The 21,692-nt window shown below is 37.7% G+C and overlaps 1 protein-coding gene across 8 annotated transcripts in view; it reads left to right on the forward strand.

Moving 5' to 3' along the window:
* The window catches only part of CEP170 (centrosomal protein 170), an 89,682-nt gene that overhangs the window by 10,605 nt on the left and 57,385 nt on the right, over nt 1-21,692 (forward strand). For all 8 annotated transcript variants that reach the window (XM_090263237.1, XM_090263238.1, XM_090263242.1 and 5 more), the window contains exons 2-4: nt 11,819-11,964; nt 14,291-14,380; nt 21,060-21,138. In XM_090263237.1, the coding sequence (XP_090119363.1) occupies nt 11,860-11,964; nt 14,291-14,380; nt 21,060-21,138 (274 nt within the window). In that variant the 5' untranslated portion in view covers nt 11,819-11,859. The remainder of the gene's footprint in view (nt 1-11,818; nt 11,965-14,290; nt 14,381-21,059; nt 21,139-21,692) is intronic.

Consider the following 21,692-nt stretch of genomic DNA (forward strand, 5'->3'; position numbering starts at 1 on the left):
GCTGGATCCAGCATAAACGAAGAAAGCAAAAGTCAATGTTTATCAAGCATATCAATGTAAAAATAGGGATAGAATAGCGGCTAATGTCCAGAGGAGGGAAAAATAATTAAGAAATTTATGAATCAGTTCATAGGCACTTACTGGGAACACAAAATCATTTACTTTTTCATATTTTGAGTATGTTTATTTAATCACGTAAAAGTGTGATCTAATTCTCCATGGGATATTAACATGAAATTAATGGATATCTAAGAAATGCAAGGTTATTATATCTTATGCTAGGATTCTCAAACACCTAATGGAAGCAGTAAACTAGTTCAAATTAAAAAAATTAGCCATAGAAATATTAATAGGACTTTCACTAGTTAATTTTTTTTTCTTTTGCTAGCGTTTACCCCATAGATTGGTCTTTAGTATTATGACATGATTTTATCTGTTTAATATAGCCATAGGAAACCATTTTTCAATCAAGAATTGCAAAACTACAGTGGAAAAAAATGGGGGGGGGGGTCGCATGAAGGCAGGAACCAAATTAATTTTTTGAGACAATCTCTATATAAACCTAAATTTGTTTTATAAAACACGTATGTCATTTTATTTAATAAATAGTGTCATCACATATCTGCAACAAGAAAACCAGGCAGTGTGGTTATTTTCTGTCACAGATGACTTTTGAGGTTGTTTCCTGACCTTGAGATCAACACCTATAGACAAAGACACATATATTTTGTCAACATGATGTAAATAAAGGAATACTTTGCACAAGGAGTCAGAGCTTCATTTTAGGTTTGGCACTGTTACTTCCTAGCTGTATGATATTGAACAAATCTTTAATCTCAGTATCTCATTTTGCTCATTTGTGAAAATAAAAGGCATAAACAATGCTATTTCTAAAGTTACTGCCTAACATTTAAAGTAATATTGTACATGCAAACATTGAAAATAGTCTTCAGTTTTCTGTTTATGGCCCGTTGTGTCCCAAAGAAATAAGAGAAAGTCAAAGGAACTGGAGGATGTGTGTGGTATGCAGTGGGGTATGGAGGTGGAATGAAAAGGAAAAAGTGGGCTAGACAGAGCAGGAAAGAGAAGCAGAACTGAAGAAAGAGAAAGCCTTTTGGGCCAGAGCATTATCTCCTAGTAATAATTATTGTTAAAAGTACCAATAATCTATTTTAGCTGTTTTTTTTTAATTCTTAAACTTGTAAAAGCTCTTCTCCAAGTGAAATACTGTATATTTTGCACTATAAGACACACCTGACCATAAAACGCACCTAGGTTTAGAATAGGAAAACAAAAAAAAATATTCTGAACCAAATGGTGTACTAAAATATTTAATAAAATGTAACAGAATAATATTTCAACCATGTAAACAGTAGTCAACAGTGATATTAAGAACCGTCATCAGTGTTATTAACAAATGAAGAGAGACTTTAAGGTTCAGTACTCTTCTAGTTTTCTGGGAACGCCAAGAACTCATCATCGCTAATGTCAGAATTTATGAAGCTCAGTTGTTCACAATCACTGATATCACTTTCTTCGCTATCTTCATACTGACCAGACGCCCTGAGATTCAGCAGTAAAGTGGGACATTTAAGCATCCCCAGGGGTTTTGTGTGGGCCCACTGCTTCCTCTTCTAACAGCTGTCGCCACCGCTGACAGGTCAGGTAATACACATCACGGTCTGTGATGCAATATTCACTCCATAAGACGCACAGACATTTCCCCCCAACTTTTGGGGGGAAAAAGTGCGTCTTATGGAGAGAAAAATACGGTAATTGTTGTTAAGGGATTATCTTAGTTATTCTTGGAGATACCATCTTTTGAAAGAAATGCCTTCCCAGAAATATTCCCACTACAAAATATTTCCAGCAAACAATTATAGACCTAATGGTATTCTGGTAATCATGAGCCTAATCACTTAAGTATCAGTTGTCTAATGAATTATAATATATGAAAGAATAGACTTAGAGATATGGTAACAGTTGAAATGACTATTGAAGAATGTTGGCCCTAAGACAATCTTGCTTATGTAATTTACTAACCTGTGTGAATGCTGTGTACAATTTTGCACACCTTTTTCTGCTCCTAGTGACGTATGACCTGAAAAGGTTCTTCCGATACATAGTTGTTCAGTGATCCTAGAGATTGTTGACAGTTCTTTCAGATTGAAGGTTTCTGTTCCACTCTGTACTCCGATCTATAAGTCATTCTTCTAGGTGGGTCAGCTGATAATTGGGCTCTGATTTTATTATAAATGGATCGTGTCTACTTGTCTGTGGGCTTCTCAGGGAGAGAATATTCCAGCCTGCTGGTGGCCAACCAGGAGAGTAAGGGATAGATTGAAAATGGATGGAATTGTCCATGAGCTATCAGTGTTTATTTCTAGAAAAGGTAGTGTCAGAGAATGTTATTAGGTAAAAATAGGTTGCTTTGTAGCCATGTTCACATTCTTTAACCAAATCCAAGTCCGGAGGGATTGGAATCCACCAGCATCATTTGAAGGTATACTTGAAAAAAATATATAAAGGGTACAGTGGTTGTGGAAAAGCCTAGAAGTTGGTATCTCCAAGCCCAGGTTTGAGTCCAGATGGCTGCTATTTATTACTACCAGATTTGTGACCTTGGGTAGTCACGTAACTTCAAGGGAAGAATGTTTCTCACATGCTCAAGGGGGTAAGATGAAAAATGAAAATGCAGAGACCTCACACAGTTACTGGCCCAAAGGAGGAACTGGATAACTGTTTGAGTCTGAGTCTTAATTGACTTACTGATATAAAACAACGATTTTTAACACAGTTTTACAGTTCTAAAAAAGAGAGCCAGTCAGACTTTACAGTTTTCGTCAGCTGGCAGAGAAAATTTGGCAAGAACGTTGAATGTCTAGATAATTTATGGAAACTATAACTTGTTTTTTCAAGCATTTTCTTTAAGCACTTTATAGAGTGATTTTTATGAAGTAATGATATATTAGTAAATTACTGATTTTTCTCATCAAATCCTAAGTCTTGAAAATACTTATGAAGCTCAGATATAGATTGTATGACTTGATATTTGGCATGTCATCCTCACTTATTTTTTAGAAAAAAAAATTTTACAGTCAAGTGCTATTTCAGGCACAAGTTGTAAAGTACCTTTTTTTCTTAGTACATATTTGCTTTAACTGTTTTTTAAATTTAATTATATGTATGGCAAATGATAAAGGCAAAATTTGGAACAGTCATTCCAAAATAATCAGGAGTGTATGGAAGCAAAAATTTTCCCAGTGTGAACTTCGTTCACATGAGCCTCGAACAAGATTCTTGGTAGGTATCCAAAGAAAGCACAGCTGTGGATTTGTTGTTTTGGATTCGCTATACTGTTACAAGTGGGGGTTGAGATTTAAAAGAAATAATTTTTTCCAAGAGTGTATTTAATGATCTGTTCCAGATCAAGTTAATTATATAGCAGAGCTGAAGTTTTGAATATGTTCTAAGTGGATGTTACTTTCTCAGAGATGTTTCCCTGGACCACCCACCACCGCCCGGAAACTGTGACAGCATGCTGTTCTCTTCGTTCTGTTCCTGTCTTCCCAGTGTCACTGGAACTGTTTTATTCATTTACTTACCTTTTGTTTGTCTATTATTGCTTCTGTGAGATTAGGAACTTTTGTTGTCTTGACCATCACACTCTCTGTTATCTACAGTGCTTAGTACTGAAATACTTGTGAATGAAGAAGATGATTAATTCATTTAATAGTATTCTCTATCACAAAATCCTCTTCTGTAATTGATATGTCATATTTGTGTTCATTTACTAGAACTTGCATAATTTTTATAGTTAAAAACAATTTTGAGTGTGTGTATGAAGTTATTAGAATATTGGCACAGAGAAAATGCTGCCTATTGTAAGAGATTATTGAAAATTATGACTATTGCTTTTATAACATATGGGCAATCATATATGTACTGTATTTGATCCTGAGTCCTTAGCTGAAATGCAACCCTAATAATTTATTCATTTCAGATATATGTGGGGTTGAAAGGCAGAGATTTTAGTGTTCAGGATATTTTATGTTAAATATAAATCAGGAATGTATACATTTCTGTCAAATTTATTCCCTTATCTTTTGTGTACTTTGTATGATGGCATAAAAAGACATGGTATTTATAGCAGCTTTATTCATAATTGCCAAAACTGGGAAGCAATCAAGATGTCTTCCAGCAGGGGAGTGGATATGTGAACTAGGGTACCTCCAGACAATCGAATATTTTTGAGGGCTAAGAAGAAATGAGCTATCAAGCCATAAAAAGACATGTAGAAACCTCAAATGTGTATTACTAAGGGAAAGAAGCCAATCTGAAAAGGCTGCATACTGTATGGTTCCAGTCATGTGATATCTGGAAAAGGCAAAACTGTGGAGAGAGTAAAAACACCTGGAGGTGGCAGGGGGAGGAGGGGTGAATAGGTGGAGCACAGAGGATTTGGGGGGCAGGAAAAATACTCTATGATGGATACCTGCCATCATACATTTGCCCACACCCGTAGGACATACAACACCAAGAGTGAACCGTGATGCACTGTAAACTATGGACTTTGGAGGATACTGATGTGTCAGTGTGTAGGTTCAACGATTATAGAAAATGTATCCCTGGTGCATGTATGCGGGCTGGGGGTATTGGGGAATCTCCGTACCCTCACCCTCAATTGTGCTCTGAGCCTTAAACTGCTCTAAAAGTTAAAGTCCTAATTAAAAATTTAAAAAAAAATTTTCCATTAATTTAAACTTTATTATATATTTTTTACATTACCTTTTAGTTTCCTTACACTTCCCTCCCCCCAGCAATCTCCACACCATTGTCGGTGGCCATGAGTCCTTTTTCCTTTTTGCTGGAAGACATGGTGGGAGTTATAAAGGCCTGTACAACAATTGATGCAGTAGCTTAGTTCATTTTAACTTATAAGCGTTCCTGCTTGTTCAGATGGCAATTCCGGGAGGTGAACTTTGTCACTTTTTCCCCCTTGTTTTAAGTTTTTATGTATTTTGTTGGGAAAATCACATCATCTTTCTGCTACTATTTATTCATTCGGGAAACAGAGCTAGCTAGGCACTGGGCCAAGCCCATGGAGATCATTGGCGCCTTTTCATCCCTCCTGGTACAAGAAGAAAAACTGTCACGTGGATGCATACATAGATAATATTTTATTAAAATGGAAATTGCACAGGTTAGAGGAAAGCAGTGTCAGCTATGCAGATTGATAGTCCTAATGGGAAGTCAGTTACTCCTTCCTCTGAATTAGCCAGAGCTGTGGAGTAAGAGAAGGCTCACTCCCTGGAAAGCCATCTGGTGGTGAGTCAGCCAGCCAGCCAGCTGCCAGACGCAGAGGGATAGGCTGCCCTTCTTAACATGTGTTTCAGCTCAAGTAATTGCATACACTGATGGTCATTTATGTAATAGTTGCTTTTATTTCCCCTAAAACCTAATAATCTGAGTAAACAGCTTTTTGCCGTGGGTTATATGATGTATTATTTCATAGTTTTATTATGTTATTATATATCAAGGCTCTTTGTTGCCTATCTTTCTTTCGGCTTTGTATAATGATTAAGGTCACTGACGTTTCTTGCCATCATTCCTCAATTTGAATTAGAAGTGACCAGAAGCAACATTTTTTAGTATAAATAAAAGCTGAAACTTGGAAGTGTAGTGAAGCTGGGTGCTCTACTGAGTATCTGCAGAGTTCTCATTTTGTTTTTTAAAATTTACAGCTTAAATATTACATGTTTTGTTCATAGCTCATGAAGTGAGCTCTGATCTAACAGGATAGTCCATTTTTCAAGCCAATTATAGCTTCTAGGAACGTAGAGATGGGACTGGGATGCTGGGTCGGTGTTTACCTCCATGTGACCTTCAAATGTCAGAGCTTGAGGCTTTTGTCGGGCCTGTGACAAGGGGCTGAAGAGGATAAGAGGGGCAGGGGACTGGGGAGGGGCAACAACAAGGCTTTAATGGCTGGATTTAATTGTAGCACAGGTTCAGTGACTAATTCTTAACCTCTTATCCCTGGAGATCTCAAGATTATCTTCACCTCACAAAGGCTTGGAGCAGCTCCAGAGCTACTCACTCATTCATCAGAAATAGGTTTGGAGACGCTCGGCAGGCGGGCAACGTTGGCTTAGGCTCTGGGGATACGGAGGTGAAGAAAGTCTCTGTGCTGCAGCTCTGCACGCACCTGGAGTTATCCCGCCCCCGCCGCTTCTATCCCAGTCTGGGGCAATGGCAGCCTCTTGTTGGTTCCAGTATCACTTTAGGCTTATGCCCCTCATGGCATCTGTTGACTGGCACTCCCCAGGACTGAGTGCCTTGCAGCAAGGCTTTCTTGCTTGTTTGCTTTGTCTTTGTGTGTCCTAAATGCTAAGAGTACCTGGATTTGGTGGGTTTCTCAGTAACTGTTTACTGAAAGCAGGGGGGTGGAGGGAGACAGGTATTTCCTGCCTTGAAAGACTCACCAGCTAGACATAACCATGTAGTGCGGTAATCCTTAATGCTGTAAGTTATAGTTTACATGATAGCATAATAGATGTTCGAACAAGTATTTTAGGGTTACAGAGACAAGAGTTGTTTGCTCTGCCAGTGGGAAAGACTTGGAGGCAGTTCTGTTAGTTTTGCACTTTGTCATGCTCTGGGATTTCTTAAAGGCTGAATTCAATAAGCTCAGAAAATAGACTAATAAAATTTTGTGTTTCGTCTGGTCTGCATGTCTAACATTGTACACTTTTAAGATTAAGTCACTCCAGTGTTTTTGACAGTGAAGCGCGCTGGTGTCAGAAATGAAAGAGTTTTGATTGTGTTTTAGTTATATTGTTAAACCATTAAATTGTTAAATTGTTTTAACTACTAAATTGTTAAATGGTTTAAATGAAGCCCAGAATTTATATTCGAACCTCAGAATAGGCTTTAATGTATGTATCTAAGTGAGACGTCCATGAATTTTTACTCTTTATAATTAAGGCTTTTACCTGTTCTCTCACACTTCAGACACATATATTGAGAGTTTTGTTGATTTTTTTCAGAATTATGTGTGAAATTTGTAGGACCCTGAATCTGTTCAGCTTGTTAAATCTGAACCTAAGCCATACACATGTTAATTATATGTTTTATGATTAATGGTCAACATATACCATACGGTCTAATCCTTGAAACTTTACCAGTAGGTTTTTGGACTAATTTTTTAATGTCTTAAATTCCTTATTACATAAATTCTTATATTTTGTCAGATAGTAAATAGTAATAGTACCCTGGGTATATTCTCATTTAATTTAATCTTTAATATGGAAGGCTGATGCTTTTACAATAGCATCTCACCCAAAGAATTCTGCTGCCTACCTACTAAAGATCCAAAAATAAAAGAACTGAAGTCTTTGGTCTGGTGTGTTGTATATTTGTTTTCTTTTGTCTCTGTATTGTCTTGTTCTCTTATGATTGCTTCTTTTTACCCTTGGTTGTTAAAGAGTGTGTCAAACATTTAATTTCCACATATGGCAGATTTTCCCCTCTGCTTCTTACTACAATTTCTAATTGTATCGCATTGTGATTGGGAAGGGTGTTTTCTAGGATTTCAGTCTTCTAAAATTTATGAAGACTTGTTTTAGGCCTCATCTACTGGTCTGTCCTGGAGAATGTTCTGTTAACACTTGAAAAGAATATGATTCTGGTTAGCTGAGCGGAGTTAGCGGGAGAGAGAAAAGGAAGGAAGAAGAACTAGACATCATAAATATGTTACAGTAAATCTGGAATTTTATTTGTCCCACTGCTCAGAGGTTGCTGAATCTTCCTTGTTGAGGGCTTAAGCCAATCACTTTTTACTTTTCAAAACTATTTTTGCAAGATGTTGTGTTTGGTCACTGGAATTTCTGTTCTGTCATCTCTGAGATCGGGGAGTGAGTGACCTGATAAAGATTTCCTTAAATACCTGGTTCTCAAAAGGGGAAAGAAAACAAACCAATAACCATACACTGTCGCTGTAAATTCCTTGAAAGTTGCTTCAAGCCCGCGGTAGTTGAAGCGGTGGTGGTCATGTCGAAGGCCCAGTGATCAGAAGCAGCCATCAGCAATCAGAGCACACAATCATATTTGGAAGATAAAGTCTTTATAGCACATCCTGGCTCCAGCAAACCACCCAAGAAATACAGGATGCTCTCCCCAGGCTGCTGCTTAAAGCTTTTGGAATGGAGAATGGGGGACCATGTGGAAGATGGAAATTCACCAACTTCCTTGACTGGTCACCAGAATCCTCAAATAGGTATTTTAGACAGTTTTTTCTTTTAAAAAAATTATTTATTTATTTATTTATTTATCTTTAGAGAGGGGGGGAAGGGAAGGAGAAAGAGAAGGAGAGAAACATCAGTGTGTGTTGCCTCTTGTACACTTCCAGCTGGGGACCTGGCTCAGAACCCAGGCCTGTGCCCTGACTGGGAATCAAACTGGTGACCCTTTGGTTCGCAGGCTGGTGCTCAATCCGCTGAGCCACACCAGCCAGGGCAACAACTATTTTTTATTCTTACTAATTTATCTGTTGTTTAGCGAGAGGTTGGATGGTATACTGAGGACCTAGCTTCAAATTGTGTTAGGTCTTGTCTGTTCCGCATGTCTTTCATTCACCTTGAACCCGGGCATGTTCTGTTTTTGATGAGGGCATCCCAGTTGTCCAAATACAGTATATAACCTCTGCTTGCATCACATCTACTGACGTCATCCCACTGGCCAAAACAAGTATGAGTCAGAGTTATGGAGGAGGGAATTATACTCGATCTCTAACCGGGAGCCAGTCCCATATAAAAACCGAGAGGCAATAGCTTTATGTTATATCTCACTCACTCCCATTGTAGATAAGAGAGAAAAGGACTCAAGGTCGTTTTTCCACCCCAATAAATAAAAAGCACTCCTCGCCTTGAGGATTATGTATGTAATTTTTGTTTTTCAGAAAATTTGTATTTTAATTCTCTTTTTAAGCCTCATTGAAAGTCAAAAATTGTAAAAAGCTATGACTTTTATATTATTGTGCGTTTATATTGCAGTTATATATTACATATTTGTGTATTATATAATTATGGCTGATATTTTCTGAATGCTTAAAACAATGTTTTTGTGGCATAAGAATAATGCTTATGTATAATTTTGTGATTTCAAAATGTTAAGAAAGTGTTCGTGGTGCCTATGTTTGGCTTGGGTGTTTTAGTTTATTTAGGCTGATTTTATTTTCTTCTAACATGTCATATTATAATGTTTTTTTTTCAGTGCTCTTAAATAATCATAAAGCTATTGACCTACTTATTAGTGTCATGTTTTAAAATTGTCCCTTTTTTGGAAAGGCAGTATGCAAATTATATACTATATTTAGATTGGAGGTTTTTTCTTGGGCAAAATTTGTTTGATTCTCTCTGCTTGCCCAGGAAATATATACGAAATAGTAAAAACCAATTTGACAGGAAGTAGACACATGGAAGACTAAGAACATCTGCCTCAAGGAGTTATTGAATGGAAGATTGACCGTATCGATTAGAAGAGCTGCAAAGGGAATAAGACTTAGCTTTATAGGAAATGTTTGCTTGTTTTCTGGAAACCTATTGTTTCATGAACGTGTACATAAATTTATACTCTATAGGATTTTTACCTTAACACAGAATGCTACATTTTACAAGATTTTGCATTAAAGTATAGATATATTTCTTATTACAGAATATTTTATTCCACTGTAGTATAGTTTGCTACTAATTAAATTGTATCAGAATGTGCCATTTTATAGAAAAATATTTACAGGTACTGTTTTTTTCATTTCATAAGAAAAGCTGTTGAGTAGATGCTATCATTATTCTCATTTTATAGAACAGAAAACTAAGGGACAGTGGTAACTTGCAGAATAAAAAGTGGTGGAACCAGGAGTCGGACTCTAAGGTTTATGTTCTCAGTGACGTAGCCACGTCCTCTAGGACAGTAGTTCTCAAAGCTCAGTCCATTGCAAGTTCACGAGGTTAAAACTTTTTATAAAAATACAAAATATTATTTGCCTTCTTATTGTGTTGATATTTGAGTAGACAGTACAAAAGAAGATCGTGGGTAAGGTTACTTGCTCCTTAGCATGTAGATCAAGACATTAGCCCCAAACTATACTAATAGTAATGGTATTCTTCACTGCCATGAACCTGCCCATTTCACTTGAGAATGTCTTTGATGAAGTGGTAAAAATGTTTAATTTTATTTAATCTTGACCTTCGAGTCACATCTTTTTCATATTCTGTATGACTAAGTGAAAGCACATATAAAGGACTTGAGCTGTATACTGTGATTTTCAACCTTTTTCATCTCACGGCACACATAAACGAATGACTAAAATTCTGCAACACACCAAAAAATGTATTATATTTTTTGCCAGTCTGACAGAGAAAATACATATAATTTTGATTCACACTGGATGGCTATTGTTGTGTTGGCTGCTGTCATTTTTTCATTTTGACAGCCTAAGGGAAAAGGGGTCAGTGCCCTTAACTCAATAGTCAAGAATTGCATGTTTTAAAAATTCCTGCAGCACACCAGTTGAAAATCGCTGCTGTATACCACAAAGTACCGTGGTCGTCTCAAGGAAAAGCGTTTGCGCCACTGTTTGAGTTGTGAGCTGAACTAGCCACTTCTTTCATAGAATGCCATTTTTGCTTGAAGCAGTGATTGACATACAAACTATGGTTCGTAGACTTGAGTACAGATGCTTCTCATCCTGCGATGGGGTTCTGGCCCAATAAACCTGCCATGAACTGACAATATCATAAGTCAAAAATGCATTTAAGACATCTAACTCAGCCTAGCCTGTCGTAAACGTGCTCAGAACACTTGGGCAATTCATTACCTTGAGTTTGTCATCAGAAGCAGCAGATGTGTTCTGTATACAAGATGGGACGCGAAAACACAAACACAATATCCAAATAAAAGGTGTCAGCACAAGACACTGGAGAGCACCAGTTCTCCTTTTCATCATGTGGCTGACTGGGAGTTGTGGCTGGTCGCTGCGGCCCAGCCTTATAGGAGAGTATCAGACAGCATGTCACTAGGCCAGGAAAAGATCAAAATTCAGCGTGTGAAGTACTGTTTCTACTGAGTGTATTGCTTTTGTGCCATCATAAAGCATAAAGTTGGAAAACCTTAAGTAGGACCCTGTAAGTCAGGACCTTCTGCATTTAGCAGACATTGAGCTTCTCGCTCCAAAGAAAAGAATTGACAGAAATTGTTTGCCAATAATATTTGAGCTTTCAAGAGAAAAAATAAGGATTTTAGAAAACTTGACTCTGCCACCATGAGCTTAACAGCTGACCACGCTTGGTAGAGACAACAAAGCAGTTTCTTTGGTTTCCATTATTCATTCTTAATCAGATACCAAGTGTATTCATTTGAATTTAGTCTATCTTTCGCAAATTATTTATAATTAGACATTTACTTGTCCAGTATTGCTAGTGTTTACTGAGGCTTACATGATACCAATGTGACCATTTTCCTGAGGACTTGTACACCTTTATGAGTGATGCTCAGTCTTTCAGGAGTGTGAGAAATGTTGATTAAGTCGACTACTTAATTACCTAATATCTTTTTAATTGAATGAACTCTTAGCGGTGTCTCTGGACTTTCCTAGTGAGAATTCGGTACATATGTCATTTCCTGGGACCTGTCACTATCTTTTTAGTCAGGGGTAAATGTTGAAAGCAGATTTATTCTTAGACCTATTAATAGGGTCTGGTGATTGGATGCCGGTGCTAAAAATAGCTGAACGTGTGTTTCTCTGAACCTCTCTCTGCAGGATGACGTAGCTTTGCCAAAGACTTAGAAGCTAAGCAGAAGATGAGCTTAACATCCTGGTTTTTGGTGAGCAGTGGGGGCACTCGCCACAGGCTGCCACGCGAAATGATTTTTGTTGGAAGAGATGACTGTGAGCTCATGTTGCAGGTAATCGAATCAGCCTTCCATTATGTGTGTACTCAAAATCTGGAGCTGGTATAAACTATTTTTCTACTCCTTTGGGGAAGAACAGTGCATCAATTTGGACTTTCTGGCTCTCTCTCTTTTAGCTCTAGCTGCCAGTTTAATTCATTAATTAGTTTTCTCCTCCTTGAACCATTTAGAAATAAGTTCTAAGTCTTGGGGATTGTATTTCGAAAAATGAGAGCTCAAGAGTAGAGAAGTTCATTCTTAAGAATAAGGAGTTTCACATTAAGCAAATTAAAAATTAGCATAGTGTAAGTAAAACTCAATTTTATTCACGGGCACTCAGTGATACTGGTATTAGTTTCAGTACTTCTTTTGGAGATGTCCTTTATGATACCTTCCAGTAGTTTGAGCATAATTTAACATTGTTGGTGTTCCCTGCATCTGATTTAAAGGAGTTAGTTTTAAAAAGTAAGAGCCCTGGCCAGGTGCTCAGTGGGTTGGAGCGTCGTCCCATATACCAAAAGAGTGTGCGTGTGATTCCCAGTCAGGACACATGCCTGGCTTGCAGGTTTCATCCCTGGTCAGGGTGTGTATGGGAAGCTACTGATTGATGTTTCTCTCTCACATCAATGTTTCTCTCTCTCTCTCTCCCCCACTCGTCTCTAAAATCAATGAGCATGTCCTCAGGTGAGGATTAAAAAAAAAAAAAATGCTTGTAAGATATTTTTGAGTGAGATAATTAGCAGAAAAAGGGCTTTAGATTTTTGAGGATTAGCTATTTTAACCAGTTCTGACAATCTAGAATAAAATTGTATTCCCTTGTGTCTCTCTCTGCCCCTTTCTGGTTAGGGTAGAAATGTTTATTATTTATTAGCCCGGTGGTTCTCAAATGGAGGACCCTCCCTCCCCAAGGACATGTAGCAATATCTGGAGACATTTTGATTATTGCAAATGGTTGGTGGTTGGAAGTGGTTGCTACTGACACCCAACAAGCAGTGACCAGGGGGCCAGGGCTGCTGCTGAGCTTCCTGCGGCGGACAGCATCCTTCTTCCCACCACCACCAAGTGCACGTAACGGAGCATTATCTGGCCCCAACTGCCAATCGTGCTGAGATTGAGAAACCCAGAATTCTCCCTAGAAGAATCTAATTTGTATATGCTTATCACATTTTTACTTTAGCACTGAACACAGTAAAAGCAAAGCCACTCTATCGCTTTATGAGCAGATGAGTAAGTTGCATGTGCAATGACACCTTAATTAAGCCAATTCGGTGGGAGGAATAGAGCAGTGCAGAGATTTTCTGGGCTCCTCAGTGCGATGGAGTGGTGAGCATGGCAGCTGGGGAAAAGGCAGTAATGATTCTGCTTGGATACAGGCCCATTGGAACTGGACCGTATCTTAGGTTCAGGTAGAAGAACTTACTCATGAGAGCAGGGAAGAGCTGCTTTCCTTGCATTATCCCCAGAAATGTGGCAGAGGAGTTTAGGAGCTTGCAGGGCACGTCTCTTCTTACATGGAGATAGGAAGTATTACAAATTGAAGCTGAGAGTCCAAGGAGACCCACGTGGGTCCCCGGTACCACAGAGGAGAGAGCTCTGCAGGGAAAGAACTCTGCAGGGGGTCCTTTGCGAGTAAGCCGTGAGTGCCGCTCAGCACACACATGTGAAGATTGGCATTCCCAGTTCCTGAGACTGTCAGGGTCCGGCGTGATCCCCTTCCTAACAGCCAGACGAGGAAACCTCAGGATTCATAGGGCATTGGTCTCCCACCTCTGTGGTGGGGAGTAAGTCACCCTCAACTTGCTCCTTTCCTCCCATTTCTTTCATGGAGTCCCAGTTAGAATCCATGTTTTAAGAAAGGATAATTTCATTCAGGAACACGGCACACTGTCTTCTCTCTAAATCTTTGGCCTTTCTTATACAATTTATGTTGCAGTTTTCAGTATTAAGAGAAGAAAATTCTATAGGGTACTTTTTTTGACAATACACATAAAACATAAAATTATAATGTACATGATTTCCATATAACAATTTTAACTTATAATACAATATTCATACATTCAACAAAGCCAGCTGATTTAAATTCTCTCAAAAGTAGAATGTGTGAATTTGGTAGGGAAGAATGGCTTAAAATTATGGCTACTTTGCTCTTTAGGGAGTGATTCCAACTTTGCATTGTATAGAAACACAGTTTAAATATCATTTAATGCCCTTTTACTTGTATATTTCCCTATCTTTATCTACTCACCTATTAGTATAATTAAAGCATCTGGCCAAAAATCTTGGTGTTTGTTATTTATTCTGGCATTTTATTATATTTATTAACTTTAAAACCTTTTCTCAGTCTCGTAGTGTGGATAAGCAGCACGCAGTAATCAATTATGATGCTTCTGCAGATGAACACCTGGTCAAAGATTTGGGCAGCTTAAATGGGGTATGTTCAGAGGTTATTTTTTTATCTTATTTGTTATGAGTTTAAGGTTGTAAGAAGACTAATCATATTACATTTCCTATTTGTACTGTACTGTATTGTATTGCGTTGTATTGTATTGTAGTGCATTGTATTGTAGTGCACTGTATTGTAGTGCATTGTATTTACTTTTGTTTGCATTTTACTTTTAAATACTTACTAAGTCCATAGCACTTTGGGGACCATACAATAGGATATAAACTAGCCTGTGCTCCCAAGAAACTGTCCAGTGGGTAAATACAGGATTCAGAAGGCTGCTGGTTATCCCGTGTAATGTCTAAGAAAGTCTTCTTTAAGGAGATGAGCTGAAAGCTTGCCCTCACCACATGACCTGAATTTACATGTAGGAAAACGATCAAAAGCCATGGCAGTGGGCATACGCAAAAGCATTCTTGGGAGACAGAGAAGTCTGGGTTAACTTTAGAAAAGAAAGGTGGAAATATGGCTTAGTGCTAGATGGTGGCGGACTGAGGACCTTCTGTTCTAGAGTAAAAAGAAGTGAAACACACCCATCTACCTGGACAAATATGATCTAAACACCAGCCCTCACGACTGTTGCTTTGGATTCCTGTTTGAAGATAGTGTTGTTATTGCAGTGGATTTTTTCCCCTAATTCTTTATTTGATCTTTTTGCATCAGCAGAACATAATTAACCAGCGAATAAGAGAAAGCTGAAGTATTGAATAATTTATCTTATTTATGCTCAATTTTCTTATGGCTCTGTGAACATAAGCAAATATAGTATTGTTCATATTTGTGCTGTTGAATATCTTAACATGAATGTAACAGAAACTAAATGTATTCCAACTGCTTCTAACTGCTTCTGCTTTTCAAAATATACATTAAACATGTGCAAAAACATATGCAGAAAATTGGCAAATACAGTAAAACATTTTTTCTTGTTCTGAACTGGCCTGTTACTGAAGGACTTTTATGTTTATCCTTTGAGATAACTTTTGTAAACATGTTTTCTGTTGGTTTTGCTCAAGCCTTCGTTTCCCACGGCACATAGAACGGAGTCCACCTTCTCCAGGTTTGAGCTGGAATGTCTCACGTTTGGCATCACCCACATTTCCCGATTCAGGCTCCACAACGCTTTCCCTGCTGTCCCTCCCCAACAGCGGTTCTTGCCATGTTTGTCCCCTCCAAAGAACTGGTTCGATTTCCTCCGGCCTGGTACTTGTCCCATCTGCCTTGGCATTTATAAAATTCATACTTACTTTCAAAAGCAAAACCCAAATTCCAGCAAAGACAAGGTATTTAGGAATATTAACGGGCTGATGTTGTTAACACACTGAGCGGCTTAAATAAGTAGAAGAGATGGGCAGACTAGGCAGAAACTGTTTGAACAGGAGACCTACAGGTAAGCAACAGTTTTCCGCCTGGTTCCTGTTTGCAGAATGACCGTCTTCCTCCTCCACAGCTCCGTGGTTGGGGTGCTCGATTCTCAGCCTTGTGTTAGCTCTCCTTTAGCACCAGGTTGCTGTGCTGCCTCACGAGCTCCTGAACAGTTTGCGTGTCCTTTGCTTCTGTAGTGACAGCTCTGGGCTCTGCACAGAACTGCATTAATTTTCTCTATGAAAGAGCTTTACAGAGGACGCTGTTAATCTGCTTCTGAGTGTAGAATATTTTAATTATGTTACATTATGTTTTTAAGACCAGGGAGTTTGATCTTGACCACAGTGCTCCCCAAAGGTGCCTTTATATTACTATCTTGGAAAATAAGAAGTGAGAATTACATCACAATAACTTGTACGAGATTATGACCAAATATAAAAATTATTTGGTGTTGACTGTAAAATCAGGTAAAACATTAACTTCTAAGTTTCTCTAGGCTGACCTTTCTCATACTTTGATTATATTGAATAATTTTATGAAGTACAGTAACTCACAGGGGGCAACATCAGCATTTTGAACTTAACATCAGGACCTGAATTTGAGTCTCAGTCTGTCATTTACCAGTGGTCTAACCTGGGACAAGCCACTTAATCCCTCTGAACTTCAGTTTTCTCATACATATTCATATTAGTTCCCAAAGTGGTATGAAAAGTGTAATGAGTTCAAGTTTATGAGTTTTAAAACTCACTGCAAAACTCAGTTACCTTGCTTCAGCTTTAAAACAGCGAAGCAGGAGTTGCCTCTGTGGCATTAGAAGGATTGAATGTGACAGTCCGTGTGGGGATGTGCCTGTTACAGAGCTTCAAAGCATTGCACACATGATAAATGTGCTGTAACCCAAATGACAGCCTAGGAAATGCGCCTACGGCTGTGAACTACCAACTGGCGTGCATTTCATTCACGAGAGGATGTGCAGACCGTTGTTCGCAGCCTGCTTACTCTTCATGTTCATGTGATTCTAGAAAGCTGAGCATCAGGTTAAAAGTAGCGATTATGAACCCAGCCTGAAATCGTACAAGTGATGCAACGTTGCACAGATGACTTAATTATTCTGTTCCTCACCTGTTATTTAAACAGAAATAGTAAGCTGGTGGTCACAACCGATCATTGTGAAGCGACAGATGAGTTAATAATGGAAGTGCTTTTAACAGTAAGCATTCATAAGTGTCAGTGGTAGTTAAAACAAGTTTAGCACCCTGTAGCCTATATACTTTTGCATAAATACACTGTTGTATTTTAGTTTAAAAAAAGCATTTACCAACTAAACTCAATTTTTAAATAACTCTACCTGTGACCAACCAACTAAACTCAATTTTTACGTAGCTCTGCCTGTGACCCCTTCCACTGCTCTCTCTAATTTTACCCTAAAATACACTCCCAAGAGACCTGGATCTACCAGAAATGAGGTGGCTCTGCTTAGAGAAGCAGACACTGGAGCCGAAGCTTACATCGTGAGTCGTTTATTTCCCCTCGAGCCCCTGAAGCTTGGGTGCACGAGAACCCTTGTTTGCCTTCAGTTCTCCCACTGCCCCCTCCACGGGACCACTTGCCCCTCTGATAGCACCGGGCCCTGTGGTAGCCCGCACATCCGTTCCAGCCCCGCCTGTGGTTACTAGGCTGCCCCCTTGGCTCCCTGGGTTCCAGCCGCTGCTGTGACCCTCGTCCACACTCGAGCTCCTGCCAGCCTCAGACCAGGGCGGTGCGGGATGTGGGGGACACAACGGAGTGGCTGGGTTGGAAGAGGACCCTTGTCACAGGCAGTGGGATTGACGTGGTTGTGCTCCCAGCCACTCCGCTCAGATTTCCAGGAAAATTAATCTATTACATGGTGGTTGTAAGATTTTATACTTTCAATTATGTAATTTAGTTGTGTATAAATTAAATCGGTATTTATCTAGTTCGGTTTGCTTCTGTGAGGTTAGCGGTTTGCGTGGGGGAGTCTAGGGAGCTGGCTTGGGCTCCCAGGCTTCCTTGATGAGGAGAGAACATGAGATTTGTAGTTCAAAGACCTGGATGTGAATTCCACGGGTCCTCCCCTGAACTTGGAGATCTTGATTGTTACTTCACTCTGTGCCCCCTTGTCCTGCCTGTCCTGCCTTCCAGGAACAGGTCTGATCAAGTGACACATGAGAAACAAAACCTCTTTTTCTTTTCTCTTTCCACATTTAATTTATTAAAATGCTTTATAATTGCTTTAATAAAATGATTTTTCGCATGCGTTGCTCTTTGAAATTTTCTCTCCACCTTTTATAGTTTGAGACCTTCAGGAAACTATTTTCCCGCAGCTGTTTTCACTTGCATTTTTGTGAGCCGAAACTTTGCGTCTGGCTCCTATTTCCTAAGTCTTTTTAGACCTCAGGGAATATTTCTATGGTAAAGGCCAGCATGTTAAAATTATATGTTTGTTGCTCTCTCAAAGTACCTAGTCCATGTGGTAGACACACAATAGGTACTTAATATTTGAGAGAGTTGAGCAATCTTAAGCTTTAAAATGGATTTTATAGGTCATCTTAGGCATTTTGAGTAAATAGGGTGTTTTAGGTTGAGACAGTTTTAAATAAAATTGGCTCAGAACTGTGGCATTCCTTGTACACAGTGCACCTAATTGTTTATCTTCTGCATATTACACGTTAGTGAATTAAAATTTCTTTTTTTCTTCTTTTTTCTATCATTTACCTCAGCTTTTTTGTTTTGTAATTATATATAGAATATTTTGGTGAACTCAAGATGTAAGTTTTAACACGCATTTAAAATATTCATTTTGGAAATGAACCTGAAATTAGAGTTTTAAATGCCTGAAGCCTTTGAATTTCCTTTGTATTAACATTTCAGCCTTTCTGTGAAGCATGTTGGGTGCTTGCGATTTAGGATTACTCATAAACCAATCATACGAAGTGTGATCTTGAGTTTAGCAGTATTACACTGTCTCCAAGTTATCTGTACTTGAAATAAAGATCGCAGTTCTATTTTTTTTTTTCTTGTAGACTTAGAAACTAGTATCTGTGACATGTTACAAAGCGTCACTTCTACCTAGGAATTTGAGAATATGACCATTACATAATCCCCTTAATATATATTATTGAATGTCATTGAGGAACCTTCTAAACTTCCTCACCATGGAGGGAGTCTTCCCAAGTAAGGGATTATGGTCATCTTAAACGCAATGAAGTAGACAATGGAGAAGTGGAATTCAAAAGGAAAGAGTAAAGTAGTTTTTAAAGTTTCAACTTATCAAAGAAAACCTTGTTGTGTATTTTATATGATGTCTGCATTCTGGGCAATTAACTGTAACAATGTTTTATGTTCCATAAATCTAGCAAATCGTAAGTCTTTAACTTCCAGTATGCCAGAAATAATAGTCGTCACTATTTATCATCTCTGTCTAGTGGACCCTTTGACGTTTTACAAATAATTTATAGAAGTAAGCATAAAAAGATAATGAAAAATGTGAAATTTTAATAAAACATTAGGCATGACAAACTCAAGTTTTTATTGCATATTTTTCTGGTTTTGAAAGGCATATAATACATAAAATGGCCCATGTTCTCTGAACGCTGCTAATTGCTCATCATTTATCATGCATTCACCTGGGATATATTCATTTTATAAATGCTGAATTCAGTTTTCAAGTGTATCTCTTACTGGTATCTCATTTATCATTATTTTAAGTGCATCATGTGATAGCTTAACATTTTATTAATAGGATGACCATTTTCTTCCACAATTGCAAAACATTTCTTATTTTTAGACTTATAAGCAATAGTTAGAAGAATCAGACAATGTTTTTCAATAAGAACTAACCTAAACCATTATGTGTTTTAAAATTTTTACTGGATTTTTAAAATTTTTTTATGCTTGTGATCTAACTTTTATATAAATACCTTCCTTGAGCGTTAGTTTAGTACTACCAACTAAGTCAGGTAAGTGTTGGAACAAAAGCATCAAAAATTGAGAAAGAATCCACTCAAAATTTTTTTTTTAAATACATAATGGTTTAGGTTAGGTTTTTGTTGAAAAACATTACATGATTCTTCTTAATGAATGGCTAACTGGATGATAAATATTCTGTATATTTTTTGTCTTTGAAACATATTCTGTCTTCCTGCATTAGAGAAATGTTTATATAAGAGAAAATTCATCTAGGATTATCTTCATCTGAAGACTCATGGTCTGATATTTTGGTTATGTTATTATCAGTTTTATCATTGTTATTATAGCCTGGAGTGATGTTATCTGTCTTTTTTGACTTCATCTTATAATTGTGAAATATCTTTCCATTTTCTTCTCCTTTCCTTTATGGAAATTAAAAGAAAAAAAATTTTTTTTTTTTGCTTTTTTAATCGAATTTATTGGGCGACATGTTAATAACATTATATAGGTATCAGGCATACAATTCTATAATATATCATTTGTGAATCGTATCTGTGTTCACCAGCCCAGTGAAAAATTCTGAATTCTCATTTTATAGCTAAACAAACAAACAAACAAACAAAGGACAGATAGTGTCTCCAGATGTCTTTTATATTTTCTTGGAAAGATGGTGCAATATTTTGGGCAGTGCGGTAAGAAAACTGAGGGTTGGCGCAATAAATGATGATTAATTTCACAGTTGCATCATCCTGCTGTATCTGTGCTTTTCACCGCACTTGCAATAGCCATGTGTGGCTGTTGAGCATTTGAAATGTGAAGTTTTTTAAAAAGTACCAAAAATTAAAATAAAATAAAATTTCATAAAAGGGCCCAAAGGAATCATTGTGATTGTAAAACAGAATGAATCTTATTCAATTTTTTAAATTTTCCTTTTGTTTTTTTGAAAAACTCTTTAAGAATAAAAGTAATGAAATAGCAACCTTCAGAAATAATTAGGATTGTCCAAAAAAAGCTAACATTGAGTTCAGTACATTCTGATGATATCAAGAATTAAGTCCCCTTTACAGTTCGCCAATTTCAGATTAGGAGCTTTTCTGGGTGGCCTTTTTAGGTGCCTAGATCTGTCTTGGCAGCGTGGCAGACTTAGAGGAACTACAGCCTGGTTCCTGTGTGTTACTAGTGACAGAGACACAGGGCTTAGTATGGAACACTTTATCAGTCTGTAAGATGTGTGACCCATTTTATGAGGCACAAACTGTATTAGCCACCGTATGGTATGTACTTCTAAGTATCAGTTTTGAGGATCTGCTTGCCTGACATGTAATGTTTAATACTTCGTATGTTAATTACCTAACATCTTTTTGTTTCCTTGTAGACTTTTGTGAATGATGTAAGGATACCAGAACAGACTTATATCACCTTGAAACTTGAAGATAAACTGAGATTTGGATATGATATCCTTATATGATTTTGCGCATTTATTAAATTTATTCAAAAATCTTTACTCCAGTGTACATTAACATTTCTTCAGACATAAAAATTCACAGAATAGGCATGCTAGAAGTCTCTGTGTCTTTCCATACTAAAGTGCATGTTTACAAATAATATATATGTATTTTGTTACTATGCCTGTTCCTAAAAATAATCCTGGAAAAGTTGTTGGACTCAGCTTCTCCCCCAACCCCCAATATATATTTTTAGGAGAATGTCTTCCTGCAGTGCTATGACATATGTAATTTGGATATCAAAGAAAGGACCTGGGAAGGGGACAGGAAAATGTTTAACATTAGCTCAGCCCAGAGATATTTGAGTTGGGGGTGGGCGGTTGATAATAGCACAGATCGGCCTCCCAGGAGGAATGTACAAATTTAACCCTGCCTTTCCTTTCCTCCTTTTATTCCACTTGATTTATTTCATCTCTTTGCCTATTTAATTCAAAATTGTTAATATCCTATGTATTCTAAGACCCATGCTGCCTTATTAAGTACATTATGCACTTTGTATTTTA

Source organism: Furipterus horrens, unplaced genomic scaffold (assembly GCF_987537825.1).
Source record: "Furipterus horrens unplaced genomic scaffold, mFurHor1.1.pri manual_scaffold_15, whole genome shotgun sequence".
In the NCBI taxonomy this organism is placed as follows: domain Eukaryota; kingdom Metazoa; phylum Chordata; class Mammalia; order Chiroptera; family Furipteridae; genus Furipterus; species Furipterus horrens.